This window comes from Carassius gibelio, chromosome A8, assembly GCF_023724105.1.
Source record: "Carassius gibelio isolate Cgi1373 ecotype wild population from Czech Republic chromosome A8, carGib1.2-hapl.c, whole genome shotgun sequence".
In the NCBI taxonomy this organism is placed as follows: Eukaryota; Metazoa; Chordata; class Actinopteri; order Cypriniformes; family Cyprinidae; genus Carassius; species Carassius gibelio.
In genome coordinates, this window is record NC_068378.1 from 20,589,474 (window position 1) to 20,614,475 (window position 25,002).

The window sequence follows — 25,002 nt, forward strand, 5'->3', positions numbered from 1 at the left end:
AATGTCCCCTTTATTATACCACTCAAAACAGATTTTTATTTAGGATATTGTATCTTTTCTTCTAATTTCCGAAGACAGCAGACATTCTAAAATATAATAATTTTTAAGACCCCCCCCCCCCCCCTCCATTTCTTTTATTAACTTATATTTCTCATTGGCTATTGTAAAATATAAGTAAAATTTCTACTTTCCCACTTTCCCTTTTTATGTGAAGTGGAAATCTTAAAATCTTGAGGCAGTGGGAGGTTCTCTTATTTCCTCCTTTTGAAAACATTGTATTTTGTAGAAGGTGAGTTTAATATGCTAGAAGACTCTTGTCTACTGTGCGTCTTTCTGTTTACTCATCACAGTGTCTGGAATAACCAGAGCTCAGTATGGAGCAGTACAAACCCCCCTGTGGCTCATCAGCTCCTGTCCCTCTCCCATCAGACCTGGGCGATGCCTTTCTTTTCATTACTCTCCTTTTAACTGCACTGTGTTGTATTTAAGGTTGGTTTGTGTGGGACACAAAACCTAAGCGCTCCATTCTGTACACATACAACCCCTCCCTGAGTCCCTTGCATTCTCCTCGGCCTGCCCTAGTAACCTACACACAGTTTTCTGGAAATGGCTCCATTAATTATTCACAGCAGGTAGCACACACCACGTCAAGTGTAACAAGCTCCCTGTGGACTGACAGCGCCACTTGAACCCCTCCCTCAGTGCTGCTGCGGGAGTCATGTTGGGCCTGTGCAGTGGTGTTTTGAAGAAATAGACATCTGTGATGTTCTTTTTCTTTTACTTGAAAAGCAGTTTGACTTTTTCTGGGAATTTATCTTTATTGTTTAGATTTGGTCTAATTTTTCCGGTTAAAATGAGTAAAAATCCTTGAAACAAGAACTGTTGACATGAGAAGCAACACATGCATAAAATATAAGAAAAAGTTTCCTGGGAAATAACAAGATTTTCTTGACAAGGTGTTCTTGTTTTACGATTAAAATTTCTAAAAAAACCCTTAAACAGGTTCCATTTTAAAATGACATTTGTTTGGAAAAATGTTATTATGAGAAGCACAAGGAATTTGGTGAGAAAAATACCATTAAATGATGAAATAAATAATGATGCCCTTATTTACTCACCCTCATGTTTATTTTTGAGTGAACTCTTCCTTTTTATTAGTCCATATTTTCATAATCGTTATACTTTTAAGACCAAATTCTTTCTTTTTTTTAACTTAAGAACTGATTTTCCCCACCTCATCTTTGTCTACTCAATCCCACAATCCCTTTCCCGGCGAAACTGCCGCCTTGATGGTGCTGGTCACCATTACAGTAATCAGACTACTTGACAGGTTTGTAATGGTGCTAATTGAAGAGATTAAAGTGAGATGGGCGAGCGCTCTCTTTCCCTCAGCAGATGGTTTTGATGAGCACCTACTGTGAACCTTAAGTGTTTCTGCCGGGATTACAACAACTGGAGAGAAGAGCCCGCTAAGTAGAGAAAAGAGGAGCAGGAAGCGAAGCTGTTGGCTTGGTAGGGGAGCGAGTGACTGGACAAAGCTGAATCAAACGGGCCGCTGTGGCCCTGACTGGCCTGATCCTCAGGCATTTGGTTTCTTTCTTCCTAAGATGGAGAACGAGGGGGAGTAGGAGAAGATTTGTTTTCTAAGGAGAAACAAATTGAATGCGATACAAACTGTTTTTGTAAGAGATCACCTTATTGGTTGCATGTCGCTTTCTAAATGGCTCTCTCTCAGAGTTAGTTTAGTTAGCTGGAGAGTTCATTAGTTACTCCACGATTTTCTCTCTTTTGGGATGGGAACATTTTCATCTTAACGACCAAGCACTTGCTTTTGTTTTCCGAAAATGCCAGAAAATAAACATGTGAACAGGGAAAAAAAAGCTCAGCGGGATTCCACCACATTTTCTTCACAAACGTTCGGCTGAGAAATAGTTAGTAACAAGTGAGAAGAGTTTTTGTTTTCCAGTTGTGGCTCTAAAACTCAAGGCCTAGTGTGAAAATGCAACAAAACAGCAACAGAGAGCTCTCACAGTCTCCCCTCTCTCTTCTTTTCCCCATTCACCCCTTCACAGTCACATATGGAGAGGAGTCCTCTCCAGCCTTTCTTTTTCTGCTCATCTTTTGTCTTTGCTGAAGACCAGCCGATGCTTTTCTGCATGTGCATATCAATAGGAGCAGCAAAAGAGAGTGAGAGAAGAGAGTCCCTCAGTGCTCTCCCGTTGTTTGTCTTTGCCAAAAGCTCTCGCTCTGCCTCCAGGCTCCCAGGGAACGTACCCTTCCACTATTCGGCCCCGGGCCTTGCTCTCCTCCTCTGATTGGCATTCCCAAACCCGAATTCGGGGTTACGCTTAAGCCTCAGAGCAAATGTTTGTCTGGAAAGTGGCGGGGAGAATAGGGCCGTCCGATTGGGCTCTGCTGTCCGTGACCAGACGACTCGTCCCAGGGATTTTTGCCGGCCCCACAATGTTTCTCTCTGCAGCTGGAGAGATGAACGTAGAGGAAGAAAAGAAGGATGGAGAGTGAAAGAGTGTGAATGAAAGGCATCTGGTGCTGAAGAGCTTGTGACTGTTTAACAGCAACCTTTTCTTCGCTTTGATTTCTCTCCAGCCAAGGATTACCAGTACTTGGCATTTAGAAAGATTGGATCATTATTGTGCGTGCTTGTGTGTGTGTGTGCGTGTTTGTCTGTGTGTGTGTGTGCATGTTTGTCTAGGAGAGTGTACGTGTTTATTGATGTCCAAGTAATTTAATTTTGTATGATTTTTTTGCGCACTTTGACTAATCTTTGTTTTTATATGAATATATTAAGAACATTAATAAACTTATTTAAAATACTATTCTATATTTTTATAAATTTTTTGCAGTCCATCTACTAAGCAGGATGTTATTTTGACACCACGGAAATGTTTGTTTTGAGGATGACATATGTAATATTTATCTTAAATGACAACCACACTGGAGAATATATGAATGAAAGAAAAGCTTTTTATATGAAAGCTGCTGGTGCAGCCCTTAAGAATATAATCCTGGCAGCTGAAATTTCTTTATCCATGAGATCTTCCTGCATTTTCTGATATAATGTCAACATTTTCAGCTTTTCCCCATTCTTCCTTTTCACAGTGGAAGTCTGTTCCCTGATGTTAAAAAATGAACATGTGACATTTAAAATGAAATGCCAGCGGATGGGTTTAATAGGACGGCATCTTTTCCTTCATCGTTTAATCAAACCTCATTGTTCTTTATGGGCAGCGGTTTGTGTAAGACAGAACAAATGTCAGCCCTTACCGAACATCTTCAAACTCTCTTTACTTTCTCTTGGAAATCAGTGGTAAATAAACTTGTTATTCGGTGGATTTGTTTGTTTATCCTTCCCGTGTATATTTTTTTCTCATTTAGTTGGGTAATGGCTTTAATTTGCAGACCCCTGACTGCTAAGAGGAGGAATTCGTAGCTCATGAATAGGTAATGACACTTGTGTTTGTGAATATTGCATCAGTATGGGGCTTTCTCCTTTTAAGTCAATTATAATTTGCAGTATTTGCAGAAAAATCCCCCTACCCAACCAGCCACCTCTGATAAATTAACTTGTATACCACCTTTTTTCACTGACAGGTTTGTAGTGTGGTTTTATTTGCTCTTTTATTTTCTTATTCTCCAAGAATGTCCAAATCTCTACCTTCCAATATAGCTAAATCTGTTTTGAAATCAAATAACAGTAAATAGCTTCTCTTAAGATGTTTGTCAAGATGGGATGAAGTCTGACTGAAGTACTGCGTGGTATAGGTATATTGACAGAAGGGCAGTGCTCATAAAAAAAAGACCCAATGAAATAAAGCCAGGCCGGTTTGTTATAGCAGTTAAATGCTTCTGTCTGACCCTCAGTGGTGGCGTTACCTTCTGCTTTCTCTTGGGCTACGGTGCCATTTGACCCTGAATGGTTCATTACAGCCAAGAGCCGGTGTTTACGGCAGCATGCCGGTCAGGCCTGGGCAGCCAAATCCCTGTAGCCCTTTGGTCAAACACAGATATTACACTCTGTAATAGCACTGGCCAACCCATCGGACCCTTGCTCGCTTCAATAAGAAATGCACAGGCCAGTGTGTGTGCTTGTGGATGTTTAAGTGTGCGTTTGCATGTGTGCGTGCGTGTCATGGTAGAGTGTCCGACTTCAGCTGACATGGACGTCAATATCTGAATTTGTTTACCTTTATTGAGTTACCAAAATGGTCAGAACGCTCACTTTACCCATGGTTCTTTATATTATATTATTGAAAAATTAAACTTGGAAAATACCATTTCATTTTTCTTCTCCAAAATGTAATATTTAATTTAATGTTACTTGCTGTTTTTTTGTGAAATATATTAGCAATATCTGAGTGAAAATGGTTTCTATACCATTTTATTTTTCAGTCAACAAATGCCTTTGTAATCAAGTTCAGTTTTAAATATTATCATGAACTGAAAACAATGTGCTTAATTATTGACATGACATTAGGAGTTAATTAGGAGTATTAGGAGACATTAGGAGATAATTAGGAGTATTAATCATTTTAGTTTCTAAAGTCTTGAAAAAATGTTAAATATATAAAATTAACTATTATTATTATAATTATTATTATTGCTTATTCTCAAAATTTATTTTTCATTATTTGCATTGGCGTAGTTTTTTTTCTCCTCGTGTCAAAGACAATATCAGTTCCCTGACACATTTTCGGTCACAACCCTCCAACCCACAACCTCTGTATTATTGCATCCATAAGTATTCACATTATTAGTGGTTATATTTTTGTCAGAAATATAACAGAAATTTCAGAAACAGAAATATTTATAATTGTTTCTGTTAATGAATTCGTAACCCTTAAATCTCTTTCAACCCTTCTTCGTGTCTTTTGTTTTCACAAGCACCTTAGGGCATCGTTTCTGCCTCCGTGGGCACGAGTCCTCAGTCTGGCAGAGGATACATTGTCCACTCAGTGCACTGGCGGTGGGATTTGGCCATGCGCTATGAGGGCTTTCCGCCACAATGGCTAGATTTCTCTGCCTCTGTATCTAGCGCCTCGGGGTAGTGCATTCTCTGGGGATAATGTACTAGAATCTGCAGCCCATCCAGCTCTGGACGACGCCTGCTTTGATCACCCCTGTCCTTCGCAGATCAGCCTGGCGTTGGGCTTTAAACCAACAGCGGCGTAGGAATGGGGCCACCATCAACAATTTAAATGCATGCGATATTATTAAATCCAGTAACACAGGGGTGAATAGCAGAACAGAAATACTGTCCTTTTTTCGAGTGAAGGGCTGTTGGGATTTGGCATTAGGACAGGCATCTGTGGAATTTTGAGAACACTGTGCTCTTTTTCACCACTTGCCTTTTCTTCCTCCCATCATAGTCACTTATATCTTAGCCACAATAGCAGTTACACTTTGTGTTTCAAGTAGTGTCTAAAAGTGTTGTCTGGTAGTGTTTGTGAAATAAACTTGAATGTGTTTGTAGATTGTTGTTCTTGTACCTGTTTTCTGATCATTTTGTCTGTTTATATCTCAGGTGAAAAGGAACATTTCAGACCTGACTAACATCCCTGTGCGGCATCAACAGTGGGATGGCTGGCCTGCCACTGCCTCAGATGACTCGGTATGTTTTTCCCCCTCTCTTTTACTTTTTATTTTAATATCCTGTGACGATAGCACACCTGTCTGTTGCTACAGTTTAATTTAAAACTGCCCAGATTTGATAATTATTATTTACAGAATAATTGTGTATATACAGGTGCATCTCAATAAATTAGAATGTTGTGGAAAAGTTCATTAATTTCAGTAATTAAACTCAATTTGTGAGACTTGTGTATTAAATAAATTCAAAGCACACAGACTGAAGTAGTTTAAATATTTGGTTCTTTTAATTGTGATGATTTTGGCTCACATTTAACAAAACCCCACCAATTCAACAAATTAGAAAACTTCATAAGGCCAATAATAAAAACTTTTTTTAGTGAATTGTTCACCTCCTGGAAAGTATGTTCATTTACTGTACATGTACTCAATACTTGGTAGGGGCTCATTTTGTTTTAATAACTGCCTCAATTCGGTGTTGCATGGAGGTGATCAGTGTGTGGCACTGCTGAGGTGGTATGGAAGCCCAGGTTTCTTTGACCGTGGCCTTCAGCTCATCTGCATTTTTTTGGTCTGTTGTTTCTCATTTTCTTCTTGACAATACCCTATAGATTCTCTATGGGGTTCAGGTCTGGTGAGTTTGCTGGCCATTCAAGCACACCAACACCACGGTCATTTAAGCAACTTTTGGTGCTTTTGGGAGTGTGGACAGGTGCCAAATCCTGCTGGAAAATGAGATCAGCATCTTCAAAATGCTGGTCAGCAGAATGAAGCATGAAGTGCTCCAAAATGCTTTGGTAAACAGGTGCAGTGACTTCTGGTTTTCAAAAAACACAATGGACCAACACCAGCAGAAGACATTGCACCCCAAATAATCACACACTGTGGAAATTTCACACTGGACTTCAAGCAACTTGGGCTTTGAGCTTCTCCGCCCTTCCTCAAGACTCTAGGACTTTGGTTTCCAAATGAAATACAAAACTTGCTCTCATTTAAAAAGAGGACTTTGGACCACTAGGCCACAGTCCAGTTCAGTTCAATGTGAGCCAAAATCTTCACAATTAAAAGAATCAAAGACTTAAACTACTTCAGTCTGTGTGCATTGAATTTATTTAATACACAAGTTTCACAATTTTAGTTGAAATACTGAAATAAACTTTTCCATGACATTCTAATTTATTAAGATGCACCTGTGTGTGTGTATATATATATATATATATATATATATATATATATATATATTAGGGGTGTAACGATACGCGTATTCGTATTGAACCGTTCGGTACGAGGCTTTCGGTTCGGTACGCGGTACGCATTATGTACCGAACGGTTCGTTGGACTAATTAATTAAATTTGGAAAATAAAAAAGGTGTGTGAAATATAATGTTATGCGTTCAACAAGGTAGCCCAATAACCCAAACGACGTAACAGGCAATGCCCCTGACACCCCCGAAGAAAAAAAAACACCAACTTATATGTTTATGTTAGGCTACTCAGTCAGGCGCTCGCTCACTCAGTACGCGCTGAAGGCTCGGTACGGAGCCCCGCACGTCACCTGTAGGAGAGAAAAAACATCAATCCGTGGCGACGGTTTTGCAATCCGTCCCCTCAGTTTATAAACCGTGCTCATGAATTAATAAACTGTTCACTCGGTTTAACAAATCGTACCCAGGATTAACAAACCGTGCCCACGAATTCCCAGTCCGTGCGTTTAGATTGTGTAAACCGTACCCTCGGTTTTTGAATACGTACCCACGAATTCATAATCCGTGCGCACGCTTTCGCAATCCGTTCCCTCGGATTTGAAAACTGACACGCATTTTACACTTAACAGTGAAACATGCATCTAACTCCGGCAGGTGGGGTGAGGTGGGTGGAGCTTAGTATAATAAAATCACAAAAATAAGTCTTCATGTTAAGAAAGAATTGTACACAAGCATTTCCAAAACTGTCCAAAGGTTATTTAAAAATAAAGCAATTCACAAATTATTTTATGACAAATATTTTTACTGTCTTGTACTCATTTATTTAGCCTACAAATTAAAATTATAAAAAATAACTTTATTTTTATTTGTATCATTATTATATATTATTAAACAGGTTATGCATAAGAATCTTTTATCCAAAATAACTTACAAAAGAGGAAAAAATTACTCCAGAGTCAGTCACAATGCCAGGTTTATTGCACAATAATAATCAAGTGCTATTATAGATTATCAGCAATTGAACAAGATTTTAATGCGCATCTTTCTTATTAAATCTTTGTATTCCACCTCGTACTACACTTGATAGAGAATCACTTAAGACACTTTGCTGTAAACCTATTCCACATAATAATATTCAATAAAACTGTATGTTAACACGTAGGAGTTTGCTGCATGAATCCGTGAGTACGGTTTACAAATCCGAGGGAACGGATTGCGAAAGCGTGCGCACGGATTATGAATTCGTGGGTACGGATTCAAAAACCGAGGGTACGGTTTACAAAATCTAAGTGCACGGATTGGAAATTCGTGGGCACGGTTTGTTAATCCGTGGGCACGATTTGTTAAATCGAGTGAACAGTTTATGAATTCGTGAGTACGGTTTATAAACTGAGGGGACGGATTGCAAAACCGTCGCCACGGATTGCTTTTTTTTCTCCTACAGGTGACGTCCCGGGCTCCGTATACGGACATCACCGCAGCGAATGGTGCATTTACGTTATAGCCGCGGATATGAGACCTTACTCTGTAGTGGAAAACGCAGGTTTTAAGAACATGCTTAATGTAATTGAGCCCCATTACAATATTCCTTCACGAGCCCATTTCAGACAGACCGTAATTCCTGCTTTGTTCCAAAAAACATAAGCCCAAATAGAGAACCAATTGAGTAAAAACACACTAAATATAAAGAGTTATAGAGTTCCATATAAAAAGAGTTACATCTTTGTATTTGTTCATAACCACTACAACAATATTACATTTAATTAGGAGCTATTTTTGTTTTATACAGTATGCTGCTAAGAAAACACCATAGAAGATGGGTAAAGAATAGCTCCATCATTGTTCAATGTAAAAAAAAACACATACTTTGTTAGTTTTAATAAATAAAACATTTTTAAAAAAATCAAGGAAATTTATCTGCCAATTTTTTCTTTTTGCTGTATCTAAAACGTACCGAACCGTACCGAACCGAACCGTGACATCAGTGTATTGAACCGAACCGAACCGTGAATTTTGTGAACCGTTACACCCCTAATATATATATATATATGTACACACAAAACAACTAAAATGACAAAAATTGTCCCTAGGAGTGTAAGAAAACATTTCTTATAGAAGTTTAGACAAACTGAATAGAATAATTTCTTCTTTTCTGTAGTGGTTGAAGCATCACCCAATATGAAAGTAAGATGTTGGTGCTAATTAAGATGTCACAGAGCAGCTCCTTTCCCTTGTCCTCTCTGTGTGGACATTACAGCTCATGTTGTCGGGGGTCAGTGACCTTTCTCGCCCTGTTCTGTGCTCCCAGCCTTTCAGTACGACTTGTTCACAGTGATCAGAGAGGGCCCTAACACTGAACCCTGAGGAACCTCACCTCCCAGCTTAGTCGTCTATGATAATCATCTTTACAAGAACCATGGGAACTTTTTTTTTATTTTTTTTTATTTTTTTTATATAACTTATCGGCGCTGTGCAATTGACCAGTTAAGCATGGAAATTGTCCTTGTGTTTTAACCATGAAAGAAAAATGTGTTTCTATGCTTGTCATTGTGTCTTCATTTGCTGTCAGGTCCCTAATTGAGGGCAAGTACAATTTCAAAGGGAGTGGCCTGATGAACAAACCTGTTTTTTGGGCACTGTTTGTTTCAGGTGTTGAAAGTCCAACCCCCCACCTCCATATATCCATTGTAAATTTAAAAAAATGTGAGTAAAATGTATCTGGCTGTTTTATTTCTGAAACTATTAAGATGGTTGTGGTTACCATTAAAGCACAAAATAAAGCATAAAACCCTTTGACTACTTAGTATTTGAGATTACCAGAACAAAAGACTATGACTCAGTTATGAGCAGTGTTTCACAGAGCTCTTTAACAATGACTGTATTGTTTATTTTCAGTGTGCACTTGTAGGCTCATGTATCTCACCAATTGCATTTAGCTCATACTATTAAAAGGGAGGTTGGAGAGATCGTTTCGTCCTTTAGTGAAAAGAACAACAGACACTAGGTCACTGAATTACACCCTCTCACCACAGACTGCCCACTTGAATCAGGCCACTTCAGGGCTGAAGTGCACTCACTGAAGACCTCAACCCACAGTCTTGTTTTTTGATGAAGAGAGCACTGCTCATGAATAATCTTTAAGGCACATTAAACCGTTAATGCCCAAGCAGTGATTGGTTATGTGTAGTCGTCATGCACTTGGCCTCAGAACAGCTTTCCACCTCAGCTCATCTTGGCTTTTAGGGAGGGACATATTATTAAAGCACCAGTCTTAATAATGGCCTCTGGCCCTTATTGAAATGCCTAGCCGTGCATTAGACGCAAAGCTCTTGAATGGCAGGCAGGCTGTTTTTTGTGCGTATCTCATTAACCTTCCCTCATCTCCCGGGATTTGTACCAATAAACATGACAGCCCAGGCTTTAGAAATACATTTACCAGCAGTCTGAGTCAATGCCTACTTCGCTGTGCTTTCATTACCTTTTCTCCGTGCTCTGTTCAACTTCATAAGGGTGAAAAATGGAAAACTGATCAGTAGTCAGTTTACATTGCGCCGACTGAGCTTTTAAGCATATTGGTTTTGAAGGAGCTAGCGACAGGTTTGTTTTTTATTTGTACTGTTGAAATCGATTGAACTTAATATATTAATAGGTTTCCAGAGGGAAGTTAGAACGTATACTTTTCTCTCAGTGCATCTTCTGTATTACTGTCAGGAAGTCAAATGAAGAAAATGGAGTTTGATTTTTTTGATCCATTCATACGGTGAAACTGTTTAACCAGTTAACATTTAAACAGTGTGTTCATTTTAACTGGATTTGTGATTAACATTGTAATTCTATCTCCGGGGAGAAAGGGATTACATTGTAAAAATCAGCATACCTTCTTATGTTTTTTGAATCTGTGGGTGGATCTTAACAGTTGTCTTGACGTCCATATGCAGTGTCTGTAAATTCAAAGGAGGCTGTTTACCATTGTCATGTTTTAGCCCTTGTTTGTTTGAGTGGGTGTAGTCGGGATGCGTGTGATGTATTTGAGGGGCTGACGCAGGCTTCTTCATATGGCAGGCCACTTGAGGACTGCTGTTTGCAGGCTGTGTTTGGCATCAGTCGCCCAAACTTTGATGTTTTCTGCCCGAACTTAGGCTGCACTATTTTGTCAGCACATTTATTTGTTGAATCCTTTTATAGTATTATGGAGATTTCTGAATATTTAAGTAAATAATGCCATTTCATCACTTTTGTTTTTTTTGGTGAATTTTTATTTCATGTCTTTTGTAAATATAGTAATCAGGAAAAAAATTGAATTCAAGATTGATTGATTCCCTTGCCACTATTATGAAAAACACCCCAGCCTCAAATCATAGCTCATGCTCTTGTTTATTTTATTTGTTCTCTTAATTTAGGTTCCCAATTGGTCCATTTCCCACCTCTGTGTTCCCTTTCTCACACACGCATGCAAGCACACACACATCCTGAGCCAAAACTCTTTTGAGCTCTTTTCATATTTCACTGCCAACCTTGTGCAGCACCTATGGGAATGATTGACAACTTCTGGAACGTCCTTATTAGAGTCTTCTCCCCCTTAATTGCTGACATTTATCCAGTGTTTCTTGGTGTTTGCTAATGTATTACTGCTGCTGCTCCCCGAGGGTCTCCGTGGCCCACGGCTGTTATGGGCTTTCAGCGTCACAGACCTGCGGAGGCGGCTTATTGGGCCCGCTGGTTGCCATAGCGACGAGGCTCAGCTCTAAGCCCATACAGAGCCCCTTGTGAGATTGCTGTCTGCAGGTGAAGTTCTTCTGAGAGAGAGGTATATACACTCTTATATTACCAATCTTCTGTTCTCAGAACCGCCAACTTGCTGTCGATCTCCACTCCCTGTCCCTTACTGGGGCTGTCTGACATGAATCATGCTTTACATGTTTAGAACAGTGGGCAGCAGTGATCTCTCATATGCAGGTGAAATGGATCTGTTTTTCATTCATCTCTGTTTCAGAAAAGGTTTTTCTTGACTTTCCCCAGTTTTTTATATACTGCAAGAAAGGTAGAAGGATTTGAAACTATTTTAATTTAGGAAACTGTAATTAAACATTATTAATTTTATTATTATTTATAATTTAAATTGTTATTTATTTTAAGCTTATATATATTTTTGATTATTGTTACCTTATACACACATACATACACATCAATATGTATATATCATGCATATAAATATAAATAAATCAGCATTTTTTCCTTTTTAATATGGTGAATATGTTTATGTTTGGACCTGTCCGTTACTTTTTTTAGATAAAGTATGTAAAATAATATTTTAGATTATTATTATTATTAGATTTGAAAAAAGTAATACTGTTTTGACGATGAGATTTGCACTTCAGAACTGTATTATTATAAGAGGCATTTGCTGTTGACTGCCAATAACATCCAGCAAATCGTAGCAGTTACAGATTACACCTTAAACAGGTGAAAACAAAACATCGCCTAGCCCATTCACATTTTTTTCCCCCAAGGGCTTAGTTCTGAAAGGTTCACTGGGCATTTTAAACACTGTATTTGACCCTAGATCTTAATCAAGACTGACACCTCTTCAAACCCTAACCTGAAAGGGTCCAACAGGTGTTTGGGGTGGGGCTTCTTATTTTTCTTTTCTTTTCTGGACTCCACACTCTCGCTTTTTTCGCGCTCTGTAGCTCTCTTGTCCTCATCTATCAAAGAAGGCAGGCACAAGGTGCAGCTTGGGGCTCTCGGACGAGTAAAGCAGCTGTCATCAGTAATTATCTCCTTCACAGCCTGAGAGATAGAGAATGACCACAAATAGCTGAAAACAACCTAGAGGAGAATTAAAAGGGAAAAGTTTGTCAGATAAATATGTTTAGTTGATGGTAGACGTAGAAGGAGAATTCTTCTAAGACGAGGACAGAGAAAGAGAAATGGAATTCCTCTTTTACATGGTGCTCAGTGCTAGGGGCTTTAATGCAAGTGTTAATGAAAGGGCTCCAAAAGAGGAGGATTTTGTTCTTTGTTTGAAGGTGGTGAGGGAGGTGTGGAAAGATGAGGGGGTGACCTTCTACCCTGTAGCCTGCGGCTCTGAACACGCACACACTTAAGCACCCAGACACACTCATACACTCTTAAGAACATGGAAGTTTTACCACTTAAAGTTCCCTAATTGTACTATACTTAAGTGTTAAATGGGATATATTTTGGAAAACAGGATTTAACTTGTTTGTTTTAAGATCAGTTATTTAATATGTAAATATACTGTAACATTCACTTTCCTTATTGGAAAAATACATCGTCATTGAGTACATTAAAGGGATAGTTCACCCAGAAATGAAAATTCTAATCAAAATATAATTCATGTGTTCCACAGAAACCATACGGGTTTGACACAACATAAGTGTATGTAAATGGTGACAGAATTCATTTTTGGATGAAGTATGCAAATGTAACAATTGGCGTATCAACACCTATTCAGTTTTAGGCATCTTGACCCCAAACTTATGATCCAACATGTAATGTGGAGGTTTGCACAACATAGGTAATTTACATATAGAAGTCTTTAAAGGTACAATATTTTAGGTTAGATTGAGGGTGAAAACCGCTATGAAAGACTTGATTATGACTCTGTAGGCATCTTCAGTAGTGGCACAAATTACCCCTCTCTTCCCTATGATTTCCTCCCTAGTTCTACATTTTATCCGGCCTCAGACCCTCTGATCCTCCTGCAAAAAGAACATGCTTGATGTGTGGACAGTGCTTTTGTTGGTGTCACCCAACAGTACTGTACATTGTCTCTGTACAGGCAGTCTGTCTTTAATTAGTCCTTGTAGAAGAGAAACACTGTCTGTGATTCTACTCTCTGTGTGGGCCGTCACAAAGAAGGAGAGAGTGTGATATGTGTTTGTGTGTTTTGGGGGAGTTAGCACCCTGTTGAAGTACTTGACACTCTGAAATCCTCTCTGAGTTGCATTATGGGATATTATGGCGCTTAAACCAAAGCTTCTTTACACTTAATCTAATCTGTCTGTTAATCAATACCAATGTGTGACATCTTGGTATGTTTCAGATTTGTTAAACTTATCCTTTCTTTTTCTAGAATACAATTTTTTTTTTTTTGAAAAAATACTAAAGATTCATCACCAGCATACTCGTATTTCATAATGGCTAGGCCTTGGCAGATTTTTTATTTAATGAAAGAGAAAGGTTTTTTTTTTTTCATTAAGTATAGTTAGAGGTTAGAGATATCTTGTTTTATTGCTGGTTATTTTTATGTTTAAACATTTGATGTGCAGTTTTTAATAATAATAATAATTTATAATTTATCAATTAGATCAAGTCGTTTACATGTGAAGGCTGTTATTTCCTGTTGTGGTAAATTGTTATTAGGTGTCATTTCTTTTGAGTCCCACCTAAGTAGGTGATAACTGGTAGAGCTGTCTCTGTAAGTAATACAAGTATGTTATCATTACAGTTGGTATAAAGTATAGACCACTGTTGTCATTTTGGTATTGGAAATTAATACGTAAAAAACAGACTGTGATTATAGTGTGTAATTGGTAATGTCAGATAAGATAAGTGTCGAGAGAATAGACCTCTGCGCTTTCGCTCCAAGCAGTTAAGTGTGTGTGTGGGGGGCGGGCTGGTCTGTAATAAGTCCCTGTAGTGTGGAGAGCTGCTGACATTTCCACTCTAGCCTGAGAGTTAATGAGGTACTCAGGCCTTCAAAAGCGTATGCTGCATGTGATGCTCTTTAGAGTGCCAAACTGACAGTACCTCTATCATGAGCCAGAGAAACCCTGTGCTGTCAATGGGAAACTTTACTGGGAAAAGCTGTCTTAAAGGGATAGTTCACCCAAAAATAATATCATTGTTGGCTCCTCTTGATGTTCCTAACCCAAAATGGTAACTTCATAAATGTTAGCTATGTTATATTTATATTTTTTCAAGCAATGATCTTTTCCTTAACAAAAACAGTTTGTGTAGTTCAAACAAACAGCAAAAAGTTTGTGAAAACAATTCAAAAATGATTTTTATTTGCGCAGATTACTCTGGCCGCCAGTGGAATCAGTTATCCCTGCCACCACCTGACTGTGTGCAGAAGATCTTCCCCTGCGCTCACGGTGGACCAGACAGATGAGGTAAAGCTGAACGCACATCAATACCTTCACAGCACACAAATAGTGTCAGATCTCATGTAGTTTACCTGTAGATGAGAACCATGAAGTTCTGTTTTTCTCATCATTTTTACGTCTATGCATTTCATTTCTGCTGTTTTTGTTTTTAGTTTTTCAACATATTGAAAGCCAGCATTTGGTGCCAGTTTTGGCAATTCTAATGTTTGTGGGATTTTTAATTAGACTGCTCGGCTCAGCCAAAATGGATAAATGATTGCCTTTTTTATTTTTAATGAGAAACTCATTGTTGGAATAGAAATGCAGTCCCAGTCTGAATTGATGAAATAACATGTAGTGGGCACAGGGATAGCTGTCGAGTTGCCAGGCATAACAATGCAGCCAGAATTGCCCCTGTGTTTTAAGTCTTATGGCAAACTGTCAACAGATTGGCAACTATTACATTCTCTGCACAGTTCATATTAGGTTTGGTCCCCAAAGTAGAATTCAAATGGGAACTATTTTAAGAACTAATATAGTTTTAATTGGGGGGTCACTATTATAGGCATATCTGGCTGACACTGATAGCTTTTCCTATTGTGATTGGCAGGATTATAATATTCTTTCCCTGATTTTATACACAAATTTCTTTAATTGAAGTTAGGTATGTTATTGACATTGAATAATTATAGTTTTTTTAATTTATTTTAATTTTACTTAAAATAGGGTTTGATATTGTCATCTTAAATGTATTATTTTAATATATATAAATATAGTAATTTATGCCACAGTTGACAATGAAGCAATTTAGAGTGAGAGAGAGATTAGTTTTTAAATGTATGCACGTATTTATTTTAGAAATGTTTAAGTAATTTTTGGATTAGATCCCTGTTTTAATTCACTGGATTAGATCACATATAAATAGTGCATTTCTTGTTATGTCAAATGAATTGTTTTTAAGAAATTGCCTCTGTGTTTACAGTGCACAGATGTCCACATGGTCAGTGACAGTGACGGAGATGATTTCGAGGATGCACCTGAGTTTGGTGTAGATGAATCTGAAATCTTAGCAATGGGCAGCTCGAGCTGTCGAAAGTCTCCGATGAGTAAGTTATACAGTGTCATTTCATCCGGGGTTGACCATGAAGGAATGGTCTTTACAGGATGTCTGTAATGATATATTCCTTCATCTTCCCTCAGTGCCAGAGAACAGTGAAAATGAGGGTGATGCCTTACTGCACTTTACTGCTGAATTCTCTAGAAGGTGAGCTCCCTGGACAAAGTAACATTTGTAATTCAATTTCATGAAAGAACTATCTTTGTAGTTTAGTATGCGGTGTCTTGTACACAATTTTTTTCAGCACTGCTGGTTTTGAATAAGATGTTTTTAATGTTTGTAAATAGTTTCTCTGATGTTTGGTATTTGCTTATTTGTGTGGGATATTTGCTTAGTGTGTGCATGTATGTTTTGTAGATATGGCGACTTCGATCCTGTGTTCTACATCGGATCCTTGGAAGCAGCATGTCAAGAGGCCTTTTACGGAAAAGCCAGAGATGTGAGTATAAACTTACCAATCAGAAAATGTATAATAAATATATAATATCTATCATTATTTATTTATGTTTATATTTTTTTTTTTTTGAGTAATTTGCTTTTTCATTGCAAATGATTAATTCTATTCCATTCTATTGTATTGTGTTTTATTTTATTAATGGTGACAGTCGGATGAGGTACTGGAAATTATAGGAAAATGATAGGGATCATGAAATGACCCGAGCTAGATTCCAAAAACCTACATTGCCCGTATAATGTATGAGCACATGCACTGCCAGGCTCTAACATTTCTTCTGAGAGTCATATGCACAGGTATATAAAAACGCTTATCGTTTGATTGGCAGAACTGTCCCTCTCATCATGATAAATCCCCATCAAATTTCCGTTTCCCATTTGAACAGCTGAAGCTTTATTTAGAACAGCTTTGGCTGGTTTTCCCGCTGTGTCCTCATAAGGAGGCTTGTATCAACTGACAGCTTGTGTGGATTACGGTCTTATTAAACTGGGAGGATGCAGCAAGATGTTCAGGGGGTTTTTGAGCATGAGGAGCGGGCTGGAATGGCTTCCTGCCTGCAGCCCAGCTGATCTCCTCCTCTCCTCATCACAGGCACAATATGGCCGCCGTTCTCCCCCGAGGAGACAGTTCAGTGTGTCAATAAAAACAAACTAATGTAAGAAGAAGAAGAGATGACCTTCTGTGTTCCTCGCTAGCAGACAGTCAGTGTTTTTCTTTATGGGTCAAACATTTTCACTCTGTTATCCTGGTGCATTTCTCTAGTATGCCATTCACAGTTGTTCTCCTTTTGGGCTTGAGCCAGAGCATTTATTTTTAGGAATGATTTAACAGGACATATTTAAGGTATGCATCATTAAAAAAAAATACTTTTGAGTAAAAATTATGAATGATGAATAGAAATTTCTAAAAATGGAGCGACATCACCTGAAATGTTGTTCCGGTACAGCAAAGTCCCAAATGACTTGGTGTATTTTAAAATAAACACTAGATTTTGGTATTAGTTATTTATGACGTGTTTCCCACAAGATTTTGAGAGAAAATTGATTGGGGGTGGGGGGCTGTTTGACCTTCGTCCATCTAGTTGGGTCAGCCACCCCCGGATAAATTTTGTTTATTTTGAAGTTAAATGCCTCAGTCTGGTGCACATTGAGAGTTCAACATTAAAGTTCAATATTCAATATTTTTAGTGTCCAAACTGAACAGAGTAAGGCCCAATCCCAATTCTACCCCTTAGCCCTTCCCCTTTCCACTACCCCTCCATTCACGTGAAGGGGTAAGGGTGTCTCGATTCTCTTTTGGTTGGAGGGGTAGGGGTAAGGGGAAGAACCAGATAGCACTTCAAACTAAGATTTTTCAGGACCAAACTTCAAACGAAGGGGTATGAATTATCTCGGAAACATGGCTGCTACAGCGAACAAAAAGACACATAAATGTAAGCTTTTTTGGCATAAATAAAGATTTTAACGAAAAGTAATCATTTGTTTTATGTTACATTCAATTGTGAGTTCATATTAACGGTCATGTTACTCAAAGAAATGTTTGCAAAAAATCGCTAATATTTGGTAATGTCATGTCATTACAGACTGCATGATAGTGCCATAGCATACGTCTGATCAGGGCAATAATTGCCGTACACTAATCCCCCCAATAATTAGAAATCGCTAAACCATTTTCTCAAATATTGCCTAATCGAGAGAGAGAAAAAGAGAAAGAGAAATGGAAGTTGCGTGTATTCACGTCTGTGCGTTTATCTTTTTAGAGTGAGTTTACTTAAAAACAGCAATTGTATCATCTCGTCGCTAGAAAATATAATGTAGCGATTCAGTATTTAAACTGTATTTAATAAAAGTCATGAGGCAGCGTTGACAAGTTTATTTTCTCCTGGATTTGTGAGCTGCGCGATTTCTGATGTGTGTGTGTGTGTGTGTCAGTAAGCAGCTCATTAATACAGAACGAAGGCTCTAATGCACACCAGGATATGTGTGTATTGTAAGAGCTAGACGATGAATGATGGCGTGTGATGTCATGGTAGTGGTGTCCCAATCCTTAGGGGAATATTTCCACCCCTACCCCTTCACCCTCTGTTTCAAGGGACAAGGGGGAGGGGGAAGGGGTATAAAATAGAATTGGGATTGGGCCTAAAAGTTTTTGATTTGTGGCTGGACTTTAAAGTGGAAGCAAAACAATTACAATATAAGCATAATTTTTTTTTACAGTACAAATCTTGTGAAATGCTTTAATCATATGACCACAGATATGTTGAAAATTTTACAAATGTGAAAATAACGCATAACTGGTGCCAATTGCATTCCCAAATGCATGTTAACATGACAACACAAGCACTCTGATCTAAAACATCAGATCACGAGCTGATCAGTTGAGAAAAGTGCACACTTCTTTTTCAAAACAGACTATATATTTAATTAAAGCACTTCTTATGATTTTGGTTTGATTGACAGAGGCTTTGCAAATGCAATAGTGCAAAACCTCTTACTTTATAATCAGAAGTGTAAAAATATTTTCAGTTCATTAGATAGTGCCAGGTTGCCAGAGTCTAGGCGGTTAATGGGAAACACTGATGCAGTATAGGTCACCATATACGATTGCAAAAACAAAGACCAATAAAATAGAATTCTAAAAGGGAAGCATTCAGCAAACCCATTCATACAAACTACTTTGTTCTCCACCCTTCAGTCAGCCAGTCTTCTCATTAAGTGTAGGTTGTTTAGCTGTGGCTGTGAACGTTTCATGTTCACGTGTGCATGTGTGGGATGGGTTTTTCTGAGGGCACTTGTTCCCCTCTCTCGCAGGCCTGAGAGGCTAATCACTAAGTAAAACACTACATGTGATGAAGTGTTTCTGGAGTGGGAGATGCTTCCAATCCAAACTTAATGAAAATGTTGGAGGCTCTGGAGTTCAGCTGGAGGATCAGCAGATGACTCTTGTGTCAGGCCACCCATCAGCACACAGGCCCCGTCACAAATCCCCTTAACATCCAGCTAATCACGCTAACTCTCCTCTGCCTCCCGCACAAAGACGGCCATCAAAATTCATAGCTCCTTCGCACCCTTCATGGGTTTTTCATGCATGAGCTTCATAGTGGAGTCTCTGTGATGAAGTGGTTTGTGAGAAAGAGAGTTGAGATTTCTGACACCTGAAGGACTTTGTGTAATTGACACTGCTGTTATAACAGGAGAACTGAAAACTGAAAAATGACTCTTGTTTTTAAATATTGATCCAATAATTTTTTGAATTGTCAGTAGTGCCAGTAAGTTATCTTCTAACGCAACCTTCATGTTGTTCTAAAACTTTATGATTTTTTATTTCATGGAACACAAAAGGTGAATTTCTTTTCTTATTATTTTTTCTTCTTTCTGGCACATTCATGAGAGAAGCTTTTGTATTCTCTTCAAAACTTTTTTTTTCTTCTGGAAGAAAGATAAGTGGGTTTTGGAGTGACGTATGACAGAAATAATGATTTTTAAGGCACTTTAAGAGTTGTATTACATACAGGCAACCCTTAAAGCTAAATTCTGATTATGCAACAAAATTATTATTATTACTTGATTATTGTTCTGTTTTTGTTGGAGAATCTCTTATAGTATTGTAAGTGCCATCTGTTAAAGCACTCTACTACAGGTCAAGAAAGAGCAGTAATATGAACTCCTCATTTTCCCATTGTTTGCTTTCCTACAGCCAAAAGAGAATGTTTACTTTCAACATCTCTCCCTCCTCCAGCACATACACATCGCCTGTAATTAAAAACATCCTTTCACAATATCTTTTACAAGAGAATTATGATCGTCTGTGTAACTAGCATTACTGTGGAGCAGGTGCAGCCACCAACAGAATGCCTTGAAAATAATTTAAAAAATAAAGTTTTTTTTTTCAGTCAGTAGAAGTGTGACCAGACTCCAGGAGTCCTTTAATTAGCATTAGACAAAAACTTTCTTACATCATAAAATATTACATGATGTTAATATCATCATTAGCAGGGCATTTTGCCGCTTGTCGTATATTTCTATTTTTGGAGTCTTGCATTGGTAGCTCCGCCCCACAGTGAAATCTCATTGGTCCAGAATCCCTATTAATAGAGCATTTTTAAAGCCACAATATAATGGAATTAGCAACAGACTGCATTGTGATGTACATCAAAGTGAAATAGATTATTGGAAATATAAAAATTGTTGAGCATGTGACTTGGTTGATGATTGGATGAAGGCAGATCTGAATGCGAGCTTTCAATCGACTGTATAAAAAGTGGCTTGTTTCAGTGGAATTAATTACTAGAGAAGTTTGTTTAACTGAAAGATCAAGTTATAACATTTTGATTAATTATGAGCTTTTTTAAAAACTTTTTAACTTTTTAAACTTTTATTATGTTTTGATTATATGTGATTTGTGCTGCATTTTATTTCAATTCAGTTTTTATAGTCACATTAATTCTGGAAACTTTGCCTTGTTAGTGCACATAGTAATTCTACATTTGAATGCATTATTTGTGCTTTTGGAAGCCACTGTTACTAAAAGCTAATTCTTTGTTCAAGGTGGTTAGCATGTCTTGAACCCTTCCTTAGGTACATTCAATCTCAAGGCCTGTTCACATCAATTTTGATGCAACTAACAAAGTAGTTTTCATGCCAAACAAAGTTTTCATGCCAAACAGTCATACTTGATGTGAATAGGCTTTCACTAAGTAGATAAACATGTTTTGTGGTCCTGCTGCTGCAACACTGGCTCACATGTCTAAAGCTAACCTGGGAATTCCTCACTTTCAGACAACTGTGTGAAAGCTAGTACTGTCCCACTCACAGGACAGATCAGCTTTCTCTCTCCTTCTACCCACCTCCCTCACTCTGTCCTTTCCTCCCCTGTTCGTCTTGCGTCTCTACCCTTTCCTCCTCACCATTTGCTGCTGGGGGGGTGGGGTGACTCGAGGTGACAGAAAGAACTCTTTTGGGTCAGTTTCTTACCCAGAACAGACCCAGTAATTTGGATTGAGCGCTGATTTCTGCAGGCTAAGAAAAGCCCCACAAAACGAGGGAAAGGAAGGAGGAGAAAACAATAGGATGAAAGTAGATAGGAGTGACTGCGGGTAATGGAGGGGCGTAAAACGAGGGAGCTGACCAAAGACTGTTATTAACGAGAGTAGCTTTTCCCCACCTCTTCAATGAAATCTTAGAGGCCTCAAAAGGTCAAATGTTTTCTCAGCTCAGAGTGAATAAGTTCAGTCAGTACTGAAACAGCCATGTCAGTTTTAGGTTAGACTGCATGAGATGACTGGAAAAGTTTGTCTGGTTTTCATCCATCACCCTTTCAGTTTTTGACGGTTAAAATCTTGCCTTCTTTCCAGGTCCCATTTGCTTATCTTCCCAGCATGAGTGTTTAATCTTTTCAGGGACTTGAATTAGGCTAGTGAAAGAGGCCTGAGCACTGTCCCACCAGGAGGCGTGCGGCTCATTCGAGAGCATTAATCACTGTGCAAACACAGCAGCACTCCTTCAGTCCTCCTTCCATACACACCTTCATAGAGTCCAATTTTCTCTCCTCCGTTGACGCCCTCCTTCATTTCTCTCCATGCTTTGCTTATGTTTTTTTTTCACCATTGGACTGTTGAAAAATCCCTCCGGCTGCATTTGACGAACCATTGGGGGTCAGATCTGTAGGAAACGTTCAGAGTTGTTATGCAATTCGGTGGGTTTTATTCCCCTGCCTTGTTTGGCGAAAACCTTTCATGTTTGTGGTGGTGTCCTTTTATTTTTTTATTTTTTTATTAGTTGTTGGGTTATGCGAGTGAGCGCCGTCTGACGACATAAATATCTGTGGATTTAGATGTGCGTCGACATCAGCAGTGCTTCCTGTGCTAACCTGCGACGGTGGAAGGAGGGCACTGGCATTTGATGCAAAGCAAATAAAGTGATTTGTTCGGTTTTTGTTTTTCAGGGAAAGTTTGATTTAGCCTGCATCAGTTTGATTTGGTTTGGATGTTTGTTTTGCTCAGGGAGTGTGGGGAGGGCACTTGCTGTCTTTTTCTTCTTGTGGACCCTGGTGAAGCATTAGTGGCCTTAAAGTGCTCAGAAACCTGATGGTGAATCATGAAATAAGGGTGGATCAGTGAGCCGGGATTAGATGGGTTCTGGCTTCATAGGCAGTGGAAATGGCCAATCAGGCTTCAGTTTTCATGCTTTTTTTCTGCAAACTGGATGTGGGAATGGAATGACCTCTGTGCGAGCAATAGTTTATAAATTAGTAAATGTCTCTCTTTCAGTGCAGCTATTTGAAGGGTTGGAAATGTTTTTTTCTTTAACAGTTCTCAAATATATATATATATATATATATATATTTTTTTTTTTTTTTTTTTTTTTTCTTTTATAATATTTTCATATTATTCCATTTTCATGTTTTTATGCTAATTAGATGTTGGGGATGTTGGACCTTGTGTGACCATCAGCGCCTATTTGAAACAACTTCAGAACAGATAAAACAAATGAAATCAAATTTCCCCAAAAATATTTAATAATTTGGCCACAGACTCTTGAGGGCAGCAGTTGTTTTTCTAATTAATTTTTTTTACTAAAACATTATTATTAAATTAATTAAGGATTATTAATCTTTAATTCATATGATACCTGACTGTTTGCATATGTTGTGCTTTTGTCTCTCAGAGAAAACTGCTGGCCATCTACCTCCACAATGACGACAGTATCCTCAGTAATCTGTTCTGCTCTAAGATGATGTGTGCAGGCTCCATGATGTCATATCTAAGCCAGAACTTCATCACATGGGCCTGGGACGTTACTAAAGAAGCTAATAAAGCCAGGTAACACTATTTAGCACATTCCTTCCTTTCATCTCTCTCATCGCATGCACTCACAGTGGCAGTCAAACCATCCAGAACTGTAGCGATCTGAAGCATTTTCACACTCGAAATGGATGATCTCTTAATGAGAGGCATTTCTTCCCCCCCCCCCCCCCCTCTCCTCTTCTGAAACTCTCCTCATAGAGGGCTTTAACAAAAGATGTTGTGTTTGCTCACTGAGGCCCCGGTAGGGCAGGCCACACTAATCTACCCCGTTAAAGGGTCAGTTAGACACACAGCCTTCATAGAGCACACTCCACAGAATGTCTTCATTTCAAGATGGCAGTGATGGTGGTTTTATGCTTGTCTTTGGTCAAATGCAACTTTTGACCCTTGGAAGCAAAAGAAAGATACACTTGAAGCAGTATTAAGATTGCAAAAATAATCCATTGTCCTGTTTAAAATGAAGATGAAAGGCCAGAAAATAAAACGAACAGAGAGAGAAAAAGGGAGAAGCTGGTCAGGTAGCAGATGGATACTTGATTGGTCCCAGCAGGCTTTGCTTCTGAGCAGGCCTCTACTTTTCCTTCCAGTAGGCTTCACCCTAAAGGCCTCCCTCCGGAGTGGACGGCTAGAGAAAGACCAGCTAGTGACCTGCTTCTGCAGGGGCTCCTTCAGTCCAGTCTTACCTCAATACCCTTCTACCTCCCCTTCTGGTTTTTGCCCCAGCTGAGCCTTTCTAGCACAGATTAAAGGGGGGCAACATCTGGGGCTATTCATAATGCGAACAGACACACACACATACACACAAAATCCCACATCCTTATACACTGACCTACTCATACACATACACATCTTATTCTCACGCTCCCGAGCCAGGCCTGACTGGTAGGTGATTGTGGATGGTGACTGGCAGTTTTTTTACAAAGCTAAATCTGTGAATGAAGCCTGTGAATTCACTTATCACTGACACCGATCACATAGACTCTCAGTATAATTGTGCATTAATCCAGAGCCCAAATGTAATTACAGTGAATGTAATTAGCACCCACAGGTGCTACAGGTGCTCTTTGTTACTGGTATAAGTAAGAAAAAGCTGCAGGTCACAATTTGACAGTGCATTCTAGCAGATACAAAGTTTTTTTTTCTTTTTTTTAATGCGTCAAATCCTGATGATTCATATGGCTGATTTATTGACAGTGCTGTAAATCAAAGTAATTGAAATGTAATACTTAGTTGTTGATTTTCTCAACAGCAGCAGCCGTTGCTGCAGCAAAAATTCTGAAGAAAGTTTGTCTTTATTATTATTTTCCTTTTTCTGCCCAGTAAGTTGCTTTGGGGGAAGTATGTTAATGCTTTTTAAAAAATACTTTGTTGAATTGTTGTTTAATCAAGTCTGATTTTGTATTGAAATACAAAACCTGTGAATCAAATCAGTTCTCAATCCAAGGATTCACACCATTTAAATAGTATAAGGTATTATTGTTACTACTGATCTTTTTTTTTGTGCCTAATTTAAGAGAACAATTGTGAAGAGACAATAGGAGAGTGGAATCAGGAAAGAAACACTTAATCTTGGTCATTAAAAGTGCTAGAGATGTCCACAAGGCTAAGTTTCTAGCTATTTGCTTAGTATTTTCAAAATCCCTCAACCAAAGTATAACATTTTGGGGTGTAACTTTTCCTGTTTTGGGAAAATTATACCT

At 38.5% G+C, this 25,002-nt stretch overlaps 1 protein-coding gene across 1 annotated transcript in view; it reads left to right on the forward strand.

Annotated features, from left to right (window-relative positions):
• The window catches only part of LOC128018840 (FAS-associated factor 1), a 73,890-nt gene that overhangs the window by 20,596 nt on the left and 28,292 nt on the right, over window positions 1-25,002 (forward strand). Inside the window, exons 8-13 of the mRNA XM_052604655.1 lie at window positions 5,543-5,629; window positions 14,858-14,953; window positions 15,909-16,032; window positions 16,127-16,190; window positions 16,401-16,482; window positions 23,163-23,317. Of these exons, the coding sequence (XP_052460615.1) occupies window positions 5,543-5,629; window positions 14,858-14,953; window positions 15,909-16,032; window positions 16,127-16,190; window positions 16,401-16,482; window positions 23,163-23,317 (608 nt within the window). The remainder of the gene's footprint in view (window positions 1-5,542; window positions 5,630-14,857; window positions 14,954-15,908; window positions 16,033-16,126; window positions 16,191-16,400; window positions 16,483-23,162; window positions 23,318-25,002) is intronic.